The following is an 18,271-nucleotide window of genomic DNA, read 5'->3' as shown; positions in this document are numbered from 1 at the left end:
AAACTATTCAAATTTAAAGGCACAACGTAAATAATAATAATAACGTAATAGTTGTGGGACATATTCGCAGTCTTACTGATCGCGACGCCAGTAGGTTACGGTTTGTCACTTCTGTTTGTTTGTGCCGCTGACGCTGCTGGTGAAAGTCTAACTCTAGCTAAGAATACGTAACAACAAGTCACCAGGTCTCTCGAGGCACTGCGATACAATACAATTTGTGTATTTTTTTATTTATGAACGTAAACTGTCAAATTCTCTGTCACAGAGAGCTGATGAAAACTAGCACTGGGAATTTCTGCCAGTATGCAGATACCACTCATTATGATGTTCGAGACTGTTGTCCTGCGTTCACGAAACATTATAGACAGCAAGTTAAAGTTAATATTTTTGTACAGCTTTGTCATCACGAGCAGAACCCCATCACAGTCATCTAGAGCCTGTGGGTGAATACTTTGCTCTCATTTTAAAAAATTCAGATATCAGATTCTCTCGGAGCTGGATACAGCGTATGGCTGTCAAATTTTTGTTTGCTTTATCCTACATGTATGTTTTTTTTTTTCTTTTTGCTGACGTTATCAATGAAGTAATTAAAGATTTACTTGGAATCCTGGTTCTCCCTGCTTGAAAGTGACACCAACAGAGTATAAACTTAGGACGTTCGCATTGTCACGAGGCTCTCAACATTATGAAACGTAACATCCTGCCGAAATAAAGCAGTGTGATAAAAACTTACCATTCAGAATGTTCTGGCTAGCAAGAACCATGACGGATGCAAGTGATACACTGAAAATGGCATTCTGCCCAAAGTTGAGTAATGCCAGACTGGTTGTTGTCTTGAGAGACGCTTCCTGATATTGAGCCAGAAGTTTATCATAGGTTTCCACCTCGAACTTCTCATTATTAAAATACTAAAAGAGATAAAAAGTAAAGTAAAGAAAAGTTTTCAACACTCTATAATACTGATATTACCTTAACAGTTTCATAGTTTATCAGGGAGTCTATTGCTTGGGCTCCTGCCTCACTGTCAGCTCTGTTCATTTGAATACGAAATTTTGTCCTAACAAAAGAAAATATAGCAAATATTACATGCATGAAATTCAGTCAAAAGTATTTTATTGACACATTATACACACTACACTATGTTTCAAAGTGATCTCATTTTGTGTTCAGTTGAGTGACAGACGGTCTCCTCCCTCTGCCATTGACATACCAATTGCCGGGAAGATGACAGCCACACAATACTTGAACCTCCTGCATCTAACTGAGCATGCTCTCTCCAGAGAGAACACTATCTCCTACTGACGTCCGAAATAGACCCCAACGTCCATGTCCTGAAATGGATGTCAGGTAGACATCTCTGGGAGCTACATGGATGGACGTCCCTAGCCGTACATCCACAGCATGTGCCGTAATGGCCGTTTCGAGAGTTGTCTGAATAGGGTCCCTGACGGGATGTTACATGGAGCATTATCGCAGGAAAGAGAGAAACATGGCAAGGTGTGTCGCGGCGTGAGTTCGACTTTTGATGAACCAACTGAATGCCTCTCACCAAAAGCAGTATGAACCACAGATGTTACGTCATAGTGAGTTAATACGCCAAGCAGTTCTTCAGTCCACCGTTACTGGTTAAGCACCTCACCCTTTAGTTTCACTCGCAGGCCAACTGGACTCTCGAATTTGTGGAAGCTCGCGACACAATCAAAATATAGTATATGTTTTTGCTTTCGAAAGGTATGCCACTGCCTTTCTAAGTGATCTTCATGGTTCTAAGAGCTTGTATAAGTACGTCTTTATTTTTATTTTTAAAACTTCGTGCTCATAGTCCGTAACGAAGATACGAGAAACAAACAGAAACGAGCAACAGAGAGAGAAAGATGCAGTGGCCGAACCTGAAACAAAATGGCGGGAAAAGCCTACAGGCCTAGTAAGAATCGGTCCACTTACGCAGTAACTCAATAAAACAGTATCGATAATAAAGAGAAAATGCAGGGCCCTGATCACGTACACAAGTAAGTCCGTGCAACGTCTGCGCATCTCCATGTAACTTCCTGTGAGGACAAACGACGGATATTTGTGGGAAGTCCAAACCGTGGCCACTCGAAGATGTGAGGGACGTCCGTCGGAAGAATGTCTGTCTCCCAGGGAGATCCGAATTTTCGGGAAAGGATATCCCCAGGAACACCACGGAAAGTTTTGTTCCATTTAGGTCAATGCTGTCTATGATCTGAGTCTGATCTGAGCTAAAAGCTGGAGTACACAAAAATTGCGTCAGACCCCACCCAAACCAGCATGCCGGCAAAAACTGTATGGGAACCTGAGCCCTCCCACCTACCCCCAGAACTTTACCAGGCGGGGGGCCAAAGCCTCTCCCCAAAGGTCACCAAGCTGGCACTCAAAATGAACGTTTCGAGGGATATCTGAGGAGTCGTATGCTTCATGCGAGTGAACAAGAAACTCTAAAAAAATTGCCTCTTGACACAGAATCCCAGACACCTTGCGTGACCTCATGGAAGGGGGGCAAGTATCCCGTAACCTGAAGCGTTTGCGCCGGGAAGGGGGACGAGTGTTGTTCCCCTCCTGCAGTTTGAAATCTCACCGCCTATGAATCGTCATTTAAATTTTTTTACACAACGCACTAGGGATATGTTCAATAAGGTGTGGAAAACAGAGGAGGAGCAAGGTCTGGAGGAAGGACAAAAATACAGCGGAACAAGCTTCAACAAGAACATCCAAGGTTATGTTGGGATGAATTATGAATTAATTGAGCCTAATACGATGGCAAGATGGCAGACGCTTCTGGCAGTTTTTTGAGTCATTGAGGTGGGCAGCTAACTTCAACTCGAGGTTGTTGTGCTGACCTACCACACCTTCTCGATTTTAGTCGCTTCTGGTTACATGCAGCACCGTCCCCATATTGGAAGCACATTGGTCTGAAATGTGACTCCCTATGTGTGACTCAAGTCATTCGACTCCAGGAGGGGGGTTAAATGTGTGACAGGATTAGTGAGGGTGTGCGACCCTTCCCTGAGCGTTGTGGTTTCATGTTTGTTTCTCTGGACAAACAAGTCTGGGCTTCCCCATTTTGGTAAGGGTCTTTCAGCTTCGACAGGGTATTTGTGAACCCGGGGAACATTTGTACCCTGTGTATTCTGCTACGGTGTGCACCGTACAAAGCGGACAACAGCTTCAACCATTTCCACCAGGGTTACTAGGTTTGTGACAAAGTATATACCGCAGCACGACGAACAATTGGGCTAGTTGGTGTGAATGCATGATGAGGTAAACACGACGCAAAAGACAAAGGGACGGAGGAACAGACAGGATGAGCGCCCTCTCTTGACGAGGCGACGCTCGTCCTGTCTGTTCCTCAATCCCATTGTCTTTTGCGTCGCGTTGACCTCATCATTAAAGTATATACCTTTTGTCGCTGAGGAATTTGGTAGCAAAGTTCCTTGAGCGGCATGTTCAATTTTAGGCACACGCTCTAAAATATTAAGGAATGGGAAGAGCTGCCAGGTTGAACATGTGGAGTAAACAGCACAGTGTAATGTTTTTTTATTCTGGCAATGTTTGCATGGCTCAATAAGTGAGAAATGTGGCACTACCCTTGATTACATCTGTTGGGCCCAGTGAACATGACACTTGGACCTCATTTCAACATACTACGCTTGACGCAAGAGCAGTGTGAGGTGGAACATCATACGTATTTATTTGGGAAAATATTGTGAATGGAAATGACTACTGTGGATAGAGCAATGTGATCACTCAAGTAAGCATGCAAAAATAAATAAGGGTTCTCCATCAACATGCCACCATACGCTCTACGAGATAAATACATTATATGTGGGGCAACTCTATAATGATCACTGGGCGATTTCATCTCAGTTCAGGCAAGCCGGTCCCCTTTGGTCCTCCGATTTCGTTGATTCTGTTTTATGCTAAAGCCACACCTCTATGATGAACAGTGCCACTGGTCCGAAACTTGAGATCGCAGCAGTTGCGGAGGAAAAAATTGACGAGCGTGCCTGGGTGGCGTAGTGCGCTTCACAGAATCTTCCTCGGGAGGTAGTTCGAGGACGTCTCGTCCGCACCACGAACGCGCTAGAGGAGCGCGAATTTTTTTGCGCGTTCTACAGATGCCGGACTACCACTTAGTTTTCAAAAACGGGCATTTCCTCTCACGAACTGTTTTATAAAAAATCGCGAAAACGCTCGTGAGCTCGATTTTACGCACATTTTAAACTTTTATTGCGGAAGACGTTCGCATGGTAGAATTACGAACTCTGCACTAAATGAAAGATAATTAATTGCTCTTTCCAACGACGTATTACGCATAAACGTGAGTGTTACCGGAGAATAGGTAGAATGAGACGAAACATGCCGCCTCCGTGAAAATACGCAAAGTTCGTAGGTCAATTCCTCAAAAACCCCACCTTTAATTTTGGCAAAAACATTCCATGAAATCCTGATTATATTACATTTCCAATAGTGTAAAATTTGTGTGTTCTAAAAGTTTAGAACCGAAATGCCAGCGCGCATAAGGAGCGCAGGTACAACGCGGCCACGCGGTTCCAACTCCGGCCACTCTCCGGCGTTTGTACTGATCGTCGACGAAGGGAACCTGGCTTTCATCCCCTCCTGTGCCTGAGATGGACATTTCGTGCCATATCGTATTTCGACTAAGGACTGGGTGCCAAGAACAAACGTTGCTATCATGTTACGTGCATGAGGAGAGCAGGTACAACGCGGCCCGACGGTTCCATCTTCTTTCGTTCTAATCTTTTGTTTTCTGTTGATAGGCGCTTTTGATGTGGTCCGTATTTAACTACCTTGAAGCAGGGCAGCTGGCCTAATACATCGATACGCATAGAAGTACAGGAATAATACAACATTGCAAGCCGGTAGAGTGGTTTATTTGGTGACTGGCTTTGCTATTGCTCACCTTTAGAGAGAATTTACGAAAGACACTAAAACAAGAGTAAAATATAGTTACGGTGCATGAAAGAGCCATACATACATTTCAAATACAAAACGCAGCTCTGAGAACGGAATCGGGAACAAATGTCAACTGTGTGTGAGCGGCATCACAAACTGATTCTGTTGGAAAACACAGCATACAAAAAAAAAAAAAAAAAATATTTGTATGCACATTCTCGAAAACATCACCAGCCAGACGTAGTGTGCTGATCGTTCGACAGGCTGAAAACAGCGAAGCTATGACCAAGGTTCAACCATGTCCTCGGCAGTTCTTGCTAGCTGAACTCCAGATACTGCATTCAGTTGCTTTGTACCACAGATGGCATGAACGGATCCCTGTCACTGGCCGAACCAGTTTTCATTCATCCTTTTTCGAATTTCGAAAGGCTGCATCCTGAGCCGACGGAATGTGCAGCAGTTCCGTGGCGTGTTCCTTCTTTTTGAGAGCGCACACAAAATCTTCAGCGGTTTGAATAGCTTCGGCAGGTGGACATCGCAAGTTATGCAAGCTTGCGATATGTTTCAAAGAGCTCCCGACCCCATCGCACGCATTTTTTCCATGGCCACTGGCAGCGAAAATCTATCGCAGCAACAAGTTGTTTTTGACCATTTCATAGAGCTGGTACCTGTTCTTAAAGTGAGCTGCAGCACCGTCGGACACGTATATCACAAGGGAAAACACGGGCAGGATGTCTTCTATAGCCTCGGTTATGTTTTGGAGGGCAAGAAGGGCAAGTGCAGTATCGTGAGATAGGTCGTCACTCACTGTTTCGTAACTTTTTGTCGAAGACATGGTCGTTACAACACCAGGTGAATAAAGATATTTGATCCGTCTTCCAATAACGCCCTTGGACCTCACTTGAGAAGTTGACTCTCCAGTTTTCTGCAAAATCAAAGTGCATGACGAGATGTCTTGGATCCACGAAGGCCTTCTAGTTCCAAATGGCGGTGCTTTGTATGTTGTGTATATATTCATGCTCGGTGTACAGAGCAGCACATTTCCTGACCGCCTTCAGCAATACCGATGCCTTTATCGTCTTCCTAATGAGGTCACCAGATTCCCAGAGGGCCATATCAACGTCGTCAGCACGCTCGATTCTTAGCTTCTGTAGGTTGATCCTTTTGGCCCCTTGACAACTGCGACACTCTTGCAAAAAGCATGTTCTTTGTGGCTCAGAACATACAGACATCGCATTCAGTTGGTCTCGGCTTAGCTGGACGGATGACGCACTGTTTATGGCCGCGAGGATCAAATCAAAGTTTGCGCAGTACAAACACACGCAGTGTTCCGGACGTGGGTCTGTGCGAACCCACTTAGGCCGAAGTGTGTAGAACTTCGTCAGTCCTATATTGATGTCCGGATGAGGGCTCATGAGCAGGCTAAACGTTTCCCGTATTGAACGAGTCATAAAGTGCTTTGCAACAGCGACTCTCTTCCCGTCTCTGGTGACATGAATTACGTCTATTTTGTCGGGACTTTGGACAGAACACTCCTTTTCGTCTTCAAGATAGTACCGGAGTGCAACCAGTACGTCGTTCTTGCTGACAGGATGCTCACCATACTGCATCACTCCGGCATCGCCCACACGCCCTGCTTCGCTCTCAGGCTTTTTGATTTTTCTATCACATATTTCGTTGCATCCGGGATCAGTCCTACTACTTCTTTTTTCGTCATATTTTCAGGAAGAAGTGTAAGAATCTGGCATCTTTCTTGATTGGAGGTGCACTTCTGATAAGCGGTCCTGATGCTGCGCAAACGGCTAGAACATCTCGTGCAGTCTGTTCCGGAGGTGGTCGGTTCGTCTACGTCATAAGCATCACTTAATTATTTTGTGGCTTATTGACCTGCTCAATGCGTCGCCAACTTCTCTCCGTTTCCGTAACGCATACGACGGCATTTGTTTCCTTTTGAGAGACGCCGGCTGCCGCAGCGGAGTTACGTCGATATTTGCCGTCGAAATACTCTTATTAATTTCTTCAATAATTTTCTCGCTCTGAATAGTCTGTGTCAGATAGAGCAATGGGCGAGGACTGCGATAGATCACTAATTGCTGAACGAAAGTACGCAGCACAATTCGAACCAAAAGTTATTCAGACACCTCACCCAACCGCTAGTCTAGCCTCAACCTCAACCCCAGCAACCTCAAGTCTAGCGTCTGGTGTCCCCAGTGCGGGTTTGCTTATTACTTATAATCCGTATGTACATCCGGCAAAGGCGATGGGACGCGGGCACAAAGTTTGGGTGAAAGAGAATATAGCCTCCGCGTCACGCAACCTGATACCAAAGTTTCTTCTTTGCAGCTTGTCCGTAGTCGAAATACGATATGGCACGAAATCTCCATCACAGGCACAACAGGTGATGAAATGGAGTGTAGCATAGATACGTGGAAGTCAGGTTCCCTTCGTCGACGATCAGTACAAACGCCGGAGGGTGGCCGGAGTTCGAACCGCATGGCCGCGTTGTACCTGCTCTCCTTATGCGCGCTGGCATTTCTGTTCTAAACTTTTAGAACACACAAATTTTACACCATTGGAAAGGTAATATAATCAGGATTCCATGGAATTCTTTTGCCAAAATTAAAGGTGGGTTTTTGAGGAATTGACTTACGAACTTCGCGTATTTTCACGAAGGCAGCATGGTTCGTCTCATTCTACCTATTCTCCAGTAACGCTCACATTTATGCGTAATACGTCGTTGGAAAGAGCAATTAATTATCTTTCATTTGGTGCAGAGTTCGTAATTCTACCATGCATACTTCTTCCGCAATAAAAGTTTAAAATGTGCGTAAAATAGCGCTCACGAGCGTTTTCGCGATTTTTTATAGAACAGTTCGTGAGAGGAAATGCCCGTTTTCTAAAATTAAGTGGTAGTCCGGCATCTGTAGAATGCGCAAAAAAAATTCGCGCTCCTCTAGCGCGTCCGTGGTGCGGACGAGACGGCCTGAAAGTACCCCCCGAGGAACATTCTGTGAAGCGCACGACGCCACCCAGGCACGCTCGTCAATTTTTTCCTCCGCAACTGCTGCGATCTCAAGTTTCGGACCAGTGGCACTGTTCATCATAAAGGTGTGGCTTTAGCATAAAAAAGAATCAACGAAATCGGAGGACCAAAGGGGACCTGCTTGCTTGAACTGAGATGAAATCGCCCCACTTTCATATAACAGAGAATGCAATTCGAATGGTCACGATACATTCGTACGTCGTTCACTGCGGTCGCGCTATGATGCTACAGAATTTATATATAACTTGTGTAACAAGCCTGGCAAATGCACAATGTGCACATGGACACACAGTCTCCTTTCTTTGAAGACCAATCCTCTACAGGTATATGCTCAAACGACCATCACTTCTCACGTTGCACAATCGCTCCCATACTTGCAGCAAACGGGTCGACATGAATGCCAGTTCAAGTGCGAACGTCTAGAGCACATACTCACAATTTCACGTCGAAAATGTTGTTGATATGTGTTTGCAGATGTTGTTGCCATCGTCCAATAGCTCTGGGGGTTACCTTGGGAAAACGACGGAACCCTCATCATAGCTGCCCTCCATAAGTGGATTTTCTCGCAAACGGGAGAAGCCGCCAGGAAAGTTGGAGAAAGACTCAGCTTTCATCCAATCGGGAGCGTGATTCTCTATTACGTAGATAGGGCAAGTTTTCCACATCTACGTCAGAAAAATGGCTGCGCCCTTGGCTTGTTTCGGTTTCTTGCATTAATTAATTTTCGTAATAGGAAGATAAGATTGAGAAACGAAAGTGCATTTTGGGGGCAGTTGGATGTGCTGGTCCTGAATATCACAACTGTTTCAACACATCAGGAAATCGGCGTAGTTGACCCTTAAAAACGGTACGAAGGGCTCATCACCCAACAACAGGGATGGATGATATAGGTACAACTCGTGAAAGCGATGGCAACGATGCTGTTCAAAAAGAGGACATGAAGTGATTATGGTAGAGAGCTGCTCACCGCAGTGCGGTGTAAGAGAGCAGCGGGAGAAGGGAGAATTTCGTATGTGCGCGCCGGTGGCGCCACCTCGGAACGCGCCTTTGGACGGTGGGAGTCAGCCACCCTGGACTTGTGTGTTTTTCGCTCTGATGTGTAACGATAAATAAAACCTTGTCGAACGTACACGATTTATTGCTAACAATGCTACGAGGGTCAACGAACCGAGGGGGACAACGGAGCCGCACTATCGACAACGGCAATCCACTTCTGTGAGAAACCAACGGACGCGGGGGGGGGGGGGGGGGGGCAACTGCGCGTCTCCCGGCGTGTTCCAGATGCAGTGTGACCGGCTGACTTCGAATTTCGTAACCGAGCTCAACAGATTTAACAACATGGGACTCGCCACAACCAGACTTTCTGTCCGCATATCCCCAGAACGTGAACGTTTCGTCATACCCAATACCCACCATTCAACTATCAGGGACACAGACGCACAAGACGACGACGCCAACACACAACCCTTCTGGTGTCATCTGCAATACCCAGGTGAACTTTCTGCAATCACCAAAACAACAGTAATTATCGTCCAGCTCCTTGTCCAGCAAAGCAACATGAACAAACGAGTGATCCGCCTTTTCACATCACGACGATGCCGCACCTTACATCACCGCTACCACTACCTTACTCTGGCAACGACTACGATAACTTCACGGAATGGGTTTCTGCAGTTACATCCCTACGAGACCGGTCGGCATGAAGTGACGCTCAGCCCAGTGATATGACGGCTCAGCGCAGCATAAGACAGATTTGGTTTGATTTTATTGTTTTGTCACCGCCTTTCACCGTTTGACCTGGCCAACGACCCTCAACATTATTCAATACCCCTTGGACCCTATTTGCTTGAAGCCTCCGTCGCTGTCTTGGAGTTCCAAGAATGGCTGAAACACAGCAAGTCCTGGCTGAAGCGGGTGAACACCCGGTTGAGGTTCTACGCGAACGTGAAACGGCTCGGCACTTCCTACGTTTGCGTGCTCACATTCTCCGTGACCCGCTCCTCAAGAAAATATTCGATACCGCCCTGAAAGCGACATCTACTGAGTAGCGCAGAGGACACGCAAGAGACTCCCAGGCTTCGTAGCTAAGAGCGTAACAGCACCGGAACCCCCACGTCTCTGCCGGTACCACCGACCTTCGTAAGCGTTCCCAACCTTCTCGAAAGAAGAGACTGTAGAGACACAAGACCAGGTTCCCCCTCAAGTCCTCCGAGCCCATTTTTATGCACTGCTAGACGAGAAGTTTTCTATGTCTACAGCAGCATACACAGATGGCGCATCCAGAAACGGCAAGTCCGCCTCGGCGTTCGTCATCCCACCTGAAAGCGTAGTGCAAGGACGACGCCTTTCGCATCCAACCTCATCAACAGCTGCTGAACTCTATGCCATCATTTTCTTTCTGCAGCATATCGTTGATTTTACCCTGCGGGAATGGGCAGTCTTCAATGACTCCAAATTCCGGCATACGAGGCTCATCTGCATCCCTAGACACGGATGTGTGAATGGCTGATCACCCTGCGTTCGGAGCAGGCCACAAGCTAGTTCTCCAGTGGGTTCCAGCCCATTGTGGTGTCATGGGAAATGAGCATGCCGACAGCGCCGCAGAAGCTGATCTCTCGTGTCAGAAGAGGACCAGTATTGCACTGCTTAGAGCATTGTGACACCACTAGCTTTCCGCAAATGGACAGCCGACATTCTCCCCCCCCCCCCCCCGCCATGCTGAGTAGAGTTGGTCCGACGCTCGCTTTCCGCATGCCACGAAGCACCTCTCGCCAAAAACCTGCATTAATTCATCGAATGCAATTCAATGTGGCTTTTACAGCTCAGTGGCGTTACCGCTTCAGACACGTTCACTCTCCCAGATGCTGCCACTGCAGTGCTCTAGAGGATCTGGAGCATTCTTTTTGATTGCCCACACTACCAGCCTTCCCGAACCGCACTCTCCGGGTCTCTTACTCAGCTGGACTCTCGCCCCTTCTCCCTACCAAAATTGCTTGGTCCCTGGCCGAATCCAGCCCACCAACGCTCTGTGCTCAAAGCTCTTTTGACCTTTTTGGACACAATCTGACTTCGAACCTTATTGTGAAGGGGCTCATTATTTCATTCCCTATATCACCACCAGCAATGGGGTACAGTATCGCCTCTGGCAATGAAACTCCCCATTCATCACCTTAAAAAAAGTTGTTGGTGTTGTTGATTTATTGCTTCATTAGCACAAAAACTGTAGTACACAACGTTGGAAGTGTCGTGGAAGAAACTGTGGGAATACTCCCTCTTAAGTCTCCTCCCCTAGAGAGTAGCTGATTAGAATCATGACAAGAGCATTCAGAGCGTTACAAAGTCAATTACACTGCGTAACCAAGACAAACTATAGGTACATTAATAAATACACTCGCTACACAACAAAAGAAATAATGAATTACAATCACGTTAGTGTAACCTCATATTGGTGCAAGTGAATATACAACACGTGTATTACACTATACAGGGTGGTCCACCAACCATGATAGAAATTCATAGTAAAAAACGTAGGCCCTGGAGACATGTGGTCAAGGGATTTGTTCTACCAATAACTACAATAATAATAATAATTGGGTGTTTACGTCGTGAGACAACTGAGATCATGAGCGACGCCACAGCGGTCGGTCTGTGGATTGCTTTTGCCCACCTGAGGGTTCTTTAACGTGCGATGTAAGCTCATCACACGGCACCCCGTATTTAACGTCCCTCGCGGAAGACGGCGTGTCTAAGCAACTTGTGTGCTGGCGTTCTCGGCCGGGTTCGAACCCGCGATCTCGGGATCAGAAGGCGAACACGCTACCAACTGAGCCACCGAGGCCGGTCTCTACCAATAACGTTTGCGACATATTGGTAATATTTTTCTTCCATTTCAATTGATGGAAAGTTAATTTGCTGTATTGAACTCCGAAATTTCCCAAGGCAAGATAACGTTTTCTTCGCGGAAATGGGTTCCCCGTGGACATTTTACTCAGTACAGCACATAGTCCCACTCGTAATGCAATGGCAATTGCCGAAATAAATTCGCCGAAAATCCGTGGAAATGAACCCTTGGCTCCGCCTCTTTTTTTTTTTCGTAGTTTGAGCGCAAAGCTGCGAAGAAAGGAGGTTACTCTGACACGCCACACGATGGGGGAATGGGTTACAAGCCGTCGGGTGACGTCATTTTTGATAAGATAGCTCTGATTCCCACACTCACCGCGCGTGTTTGTTCCGTGGGTAAAGCTTGTAACCCTTTCCCCCCTCGTCTGGCGCGTCAATGTCAATGGGATTATGTGCTATACTGAGTAAAATGACCACGGGGGAACACATTTCCGCAAAGAAAACGTTAGGTTGCCTTTGGAAATTTCGGAGTTCAATTCAAGAAATTAACTTCCTGTCAACTGAAATGAAATAAAAATGTTAGCAATATGTGGCAAAAGTTACTGGCAGAAAAAATCCCTTGACCGCATGTCTCTCCGGGGCCTACGTTTTTTACTATGAATTTCTGTCATGGTTGGTGGACCACCCTTTATATACAAGGTGTCCACCGTAACTATAGAAGTACTATTTAAAAATAGAAAAATCACTTTTTCCCAGTTTTAACCAATGTCAATGCACTCTACGCCTAAAAGCCCACCCTAAGATGGCCCAGGCAAGCTTCTATGTGACGATGCACTAATTCACTTTCGTTATTTACCGTTTTAATTATCAACGATAGAAAACTGACCCAATGAGAACATCGGATCCTTTGGGGTCACTGGTAACGTTACCGTTTTCAGAACAAAAATTGAGGGTGTTATAGCGCGAGGAAAGGGTCTGGAAATAAGGTGCTCTGGTGGTCATTTTTCGACACTCAAGTAGAAGCGTTCCCGTTTTCATCTCCTGTGTATGCGGGGGCGGGAAATAGCTGTCGAACCAATCTGTCCCCCCTGCGACAGTCCCTCCGCCGCATACAGAGGAAGGGAAAACGGGAGCGCTTCTAGTTGAGCGTCAAAAACGACCACTAGATCGCCTTATTTCCAGGTCCTTTCCTCGCGCTATAAATCTCGATTTTTGTTTCGAAAACGGTAATGTTAGCAGTGACTCCAAGGGATTCGATGTTCCCATTGGGTCAATCCTCTATCGTTGATAATTAAAAAGTTAAATAACGAAAGTTAATTAATGCATCGACACAGAAGCCTGCCCGTGCCCTCTTAATGTAGGCCTTTAGGCGTAGAGTGCATCGCCACTGATTAAAACTGAGAAAACGTGATGTTCCTATATTTAAAAATTACTTCTACAGTTACGGTGGACACCCTGTATCTTTCTACATATTATCACGTCACACTATTCTAGATACGAAGTCAGACCGGATATGGGAGTTTGTAACAGCAGGAAGCAACCACTTGGAGAAGATTACAAGACTTTTATGAGCCTCTTTAGCATCTTTTTAAACGAGGAGAAAGTATACGTCTTCTGGGCTTCTGTAGGGAGAAGATTCCATTTGCCGTCCAATCGTGGGGCCGAGCTCCGAACACGACGTTTCAAATTACCAGCCAATAAACAGGCTTCATCATCAGCAGCGAGGGGGAGTGCTCCGTTTGTTTGTGGAACTACATGTTGCGCTCTGGCGTTCCGAAATTCAGCGTCATGACATCGCCAACATCTTCGGCTGGCGCAAACGACATTCATTCGCGCTCGCGGTGTGCTGCGTGCTACTGCGCGTAAAACGTAGTGCGCGTGTGATATCTAAATTGAACGCATTTCTTTTTCAGTTTGAAGTTGTAACCGTTTAGATTTTGAACAGAATAAAACTCACATTCATCTAGTCCATTTCCGCAAGTGACAGAAAATCATACGGGAACCTTTGATCGTAATTGGTGAGGAAAGCGCCAAGTCAAAATGACGTAAAGTTAGAGCGCAGGGCTAAGCTAAAACGCGAAAGAGAGTAGTGACAGTGAACATGTCATCCGTGTGCAAACGCCTTTTGGTTTTGAACGCTTGTAATTGCAAGGAGCTTTCACTGCCTAAGTTGCAAGATATGCGCCAAGATATATTACGATCACTACAGTAATTCTCGTGCATTGTGTGCAATCCTTCGTTGCATACACTCCAAATGGGGAGCGGCGAGTCAGTTATGTGATGCGGCGTTCAAAGCGAGAGTACTTTACGAAGCGTTTGCTGTGGTGCGTCTCTCCGACATATTCTTTAATTCCTAGTCAGAAGTCTATCTGTCGTGTCCCCACATCAGCTAAGTGTGTTGCCTAACAACTCAGCAGTGATGTAGTGCAGAGTTCGGGGTTGCGTGAATGAGAAATGCAAAGTAATGCTTGACTGTCGCCTGGACGAGGTTCCACCGAGTGAGCCAGAAAGAAGAAAGTGGCTCGCCTTAATTCGAGCCAGGATACCAAGCCTGACACAAGTCTTCGAATACGCAGTCTACACTTCAATGAGAGCGGTGATCTTTCTTTTTCTCACTTGCTAGAGCCGCGAAGCAACTGGGCTATGAGCGGCATACAGACGTGGACAGATGGAAAGAGGACAACAGGAAGGAGTGGGGGACGGGAGGGGTCAGTATGCGTCCTGGGCCGGCTTCAGGCGGAACTGTGCCGACATTCGTCTGGAAAGCCTCCGGAAAACCCAGGGAAAGCCTCAGACAGCAAACCGGTGGTAGGATTCAAACCCACCACCTCCCACGACCTTGGGTAGCACCAACAAGCGGGACGCCCTAACCCGCTCGTAGATTATAAATCACAGCCGAGCGTTTTTATCGTATACCTCAACGATGGAACAGAAACACTCGGTCGGCATGACGATGCAGTTGCCGCACATACACCTAGCGAGCACATCCCCTTACAATTTGACTCATATGTCGACGTCCACACTGTACACGTCCCGCTGGAGTCACCGATTCACCGACCTTTCTGATGTGACAACTCAAACTTCATGCATGGATCCGCGCACCGTCAGGAAGAACTGAGATGTCACTGTATAACGCACAGTAAGATTCGTGCACTACTCGCTCTTCCCACGGTGTCAGCAGTCCCAAAAAGACGATATTGTTAGCGGCTCCCGGATCCTTCACTTCGGAAATTACGTAACCGAAGAGCGTCAAGCGTTTCGGAAGCGGTAGCAGACGCTCCGGTCTGAGCGGTGTCGCTGACGCTGGCGGCTAACGTCACCTCGATCATGTGATCCCAGACCCAAAGAAGGTTCTACAATTTATTAGTTTAGCCAAGAGTATAACGTCGTTTATGCAATTAAATGCTTTTGGGAAGTCCACGAAAACAGAAAGAGCGATGGCACCCTTATCTATTGCTTGTTTCACAAGTTCCATATAAGTCAGAAGAGCAGTTTCCGTTGAGGTTCCACTACGAAAGCAAAACTGATTTTGATTTAATATCCCAAGGTTATTGCGATAGCTCATAAGGCGCTTCTGTGAGAATTTTTCACACAATTTACTTATTGATGTCAGGACAGATATTCATCTGTAATTACTACCTGGATCACCTATTTTGTGTACCGGCACAACGACCGCGCATTTAAAGGAGCATGTCTGAGCAGGGGAACAGAACAAATATGTCGGGAGAACGAGGAATTAGGATTACACACTCGCACAAAAACTGAGTGTAGCGCGTAAACCTGGAGCGCAAGAGAGTTTTCAATCTCGCGAGTCAGAAAACGTGCTCCTAACGGCTGCCAGTCTACAACGTCATGTGCCTCGCGAATACTGAGGCGAGCGCGTTCTTTTTCCTTTCTTTCTTTTTGCAGCGCCGCCCTTCCCGCGTCTCGACTGGTCGCTCTCGCTAGCCAATGAAAAACGCTCCGCCACCTGAAGTCACGAGACGCGGGGATCCGCTGGGTGAGGTCGTCGCCGCTGCGCGCTGACTTTTTCAGTAAATTCACACTTCCCAAATGAAATATTTGCGTGACGGTTCCTGAATGTAGTATGGTCATATGGCAGAGTAATAAGTTCCAAGCGCCTCCCATGGACTTTTAATAGCAGTTTGAAATTTACCTTGAGTAAATGACATATTGACAACATGTGCTAAGACAGGTGCGATATTATTGACCAATATAAGTTATGAAGCGGTCACCCTAACTACATCTGGAGAAGTGTTACGTTATGTTGCTATGATATATTATATCTCCTGGGCACAAGTCGGGAGCAGGAAAAAAGACTGATATTGTCTTAACACAACAGGAGTAATAGGTTTATCCGGTGATAGGCTGGCAATGGACGTAAAGTAAGCATTGAAAGCGTCGGCTACTTCGGAAGAATTGCCAATAATAATATTGGTACGTGTAATCCTCTCGGCTTGCGCATGTTTTTTTGGATTGATTAAGGAACTTGTTTATCACATTCCACGTATCATTCACACTTGCAGATGATGTGAACAGCTCTTGCTATAACGTCTTCATTCATGGTTATGTAGTGTGGATAAGTACTTTCAATATAATAATCCGTATTCACCAGCCAACTTGAACCATTGGTTTAGTGACGTCGGGCTTAAGTCGATCACATGATTTCTCCGGCTATGAAGAGCGGTTGACCAAAGGTTGACCACAACGCATGCGCACTATTGACATTGTCATGAGATGGTTGAAGGGAGGGAGAAAGTAGCAGACGACAAGACTGCGAAGAGGGCGAAGAGGAAGGCTCCCGTTTGTTTTTCGCTTATGAGATTCTTAGCGGAACAAAAGTTTTTAGGCGGCGCTGGCGCTGCTGCAGGTGGTTACGGATCAGGGTGTCGGTAATCGGCGGTTATGCGTACCTTTGTTTTTGTTAATGACAAGCTCTGTGAGATATGGCTGATATGGTCGCTAAAAAAGTGTACATAGAGAGCGTTTGCCATGTTATTTGAAAGGCAGCAGTACGTATCCTCGCGCAGGTGAACGTTATGCTTTAGTCGATAGTGGCTGCGTTTATAATAACTTCATCCGCATCGACCATCGCTTTTTTATCGTCTGTTGGGTGATCTGTGTGGTGAACTGCGACGATCAAGATAGCCTCTCGATTGATGGGGCATTCCAGCAGCGTCTTTTATACGCTTTCCAGACTGATGTCATGTTCGCAACGTGTGTGCAAGTGCTTGATCACTGTAGGCTATGTAAACAGAAAGAACATTGATGCAAGGGTGGCCTTATCCTGCAGGTGACTCCCACACGCATAACTTTTACGGTATTATAGCTTTAAGAAATCGGCGTGGTACTTTCAGAGTGTCACAAATATGCAACGCGTTGAGCATCTCTTTGCTGGCTGTGTTTCTTTGGAGTGCGACTCATAGGGGAAAGTACTCAGGTTGCTACCTTGTTTACGTCCTCGTCCTGTGTGTGTGTATTTTCTCTGTTTGTTTAGTGCTGTTTTCGTCATGTTACCTATGGCGTCCCTGCTCGTGAGCGTGGAGGTTGCCAGTGTCGTGACCCCCTGTCAGTGCGGTGCTGTGCTTACCTCTGCTGACCCTTTTTTATTTCTGCATTTCAGCATATAAGATTATTGTACAAATCATTAAGCACTAAATTGATTGCCCTGTTCAGCCAGCAAAGATTCATCTTTAGGTTGTGACTGTCTCTTGCTCTGCTGGAGTATCACAAAATGGGAACATGCCTAATGTATATATTTGTCCTTACTTGACATCTGCTATGATGCACTTGACATCACAGACGTAGTAATTGCTAAAATAAATGGCCATACTTTAATGCCATTACGCTACATCCGAGCCATTCAGTATTTGTAGCTTATTGAGACCATGTACACAACATATAGATGTTAAAATGAACCAAATATCTCATAAAGAAGAATGTCCTATACCCGTTTCAATAGTGGTGGTTCAAGGATGGAGCAAACAGGAATGGACCAAAGAAAACACACACAACAACAGCTGCAACATCAGCTACAAACAAGCCTGTGCTGACATTTTGTTCAATAATTGCATTGTGCTTATTTGTTCAAAGCCACATATTCTTACCGAAGGACTTTTACATACCTGGTTGGGGACTTATCTATCCTCTATCTCCTATCTAAAAGTTCTCTCTGACTCCATACTGGCATTGCAAGCAATTTCACTAGCATTATCATCGCACCATTACATGCCAACAATGCCTAAAAACTCCCCACAGCTCATGCCATGCTATAATACGGCTGCCAACAGCATATCATGCACTAAACAAGCGTATGACGGCGGGGTAGTTGGTACAAATTCATGAACTGCACAGCTGAAACAAAATAAATAACCAGGTGTGAGATGTGACACATATATGTGCAATCATGCGTCACAGGCATTTGGTGCCAGGCATACAGTGAAAGTAATATGC

General features: G+C 46.0%; 1 protein-coding gene across 4 annotated transcripts in view; it reads right to left on the bottom strand.

Annotated features, from left to right (window-relative positions):
- The window catches only part of LOC135388563 (iron-sulfur clusters transporter ABCB7, mitochondrial-like), a 281,999-nt gene that overhangs the window by 87,875 nt on the left and 175,853 nt on the right, over window positions 1–18,271 (bottom strand). For all 4 annotated transcript variants that reach the window (XM_064618184.1, XM_064618182.1, XM_064618183.1 and 1 more), the window contains 2 exons: window positions 970–1,057; window positions 734–908 (listed from right to left, as the gene is read on the bottom strand). In XM_064618184.1, coding sequence (XP_064474254.1) covers window positions 734–908; window positions 970–1,057 — 263 coding nt within the window. The remainder of the gene's footprint in view (window positions 1–733; window positions 909–969; window positions 1,058–18,271) is intronic.

This window comes from Ornithodoros turicata, chromosome 3 (assembly GCF_037126465.1).
Source record: "Ornithodoros turicata isolate Travis chromosome 3, ASM3712646v1, whole genome shotgun sequence".
In the NCBI taxonomy this organism is placed as follows: Eukaryota; Metazoa; Arthropoda; class Arachnida; order Ixodida; family Argasidae; genus Ornithodoros; species Ornithodoros turicata.
The sequence above is the reverse complement of the archived record's forward strand: the minus strand, read 5'-3'. Positions and strand labels throughout refer to the sequence as shown.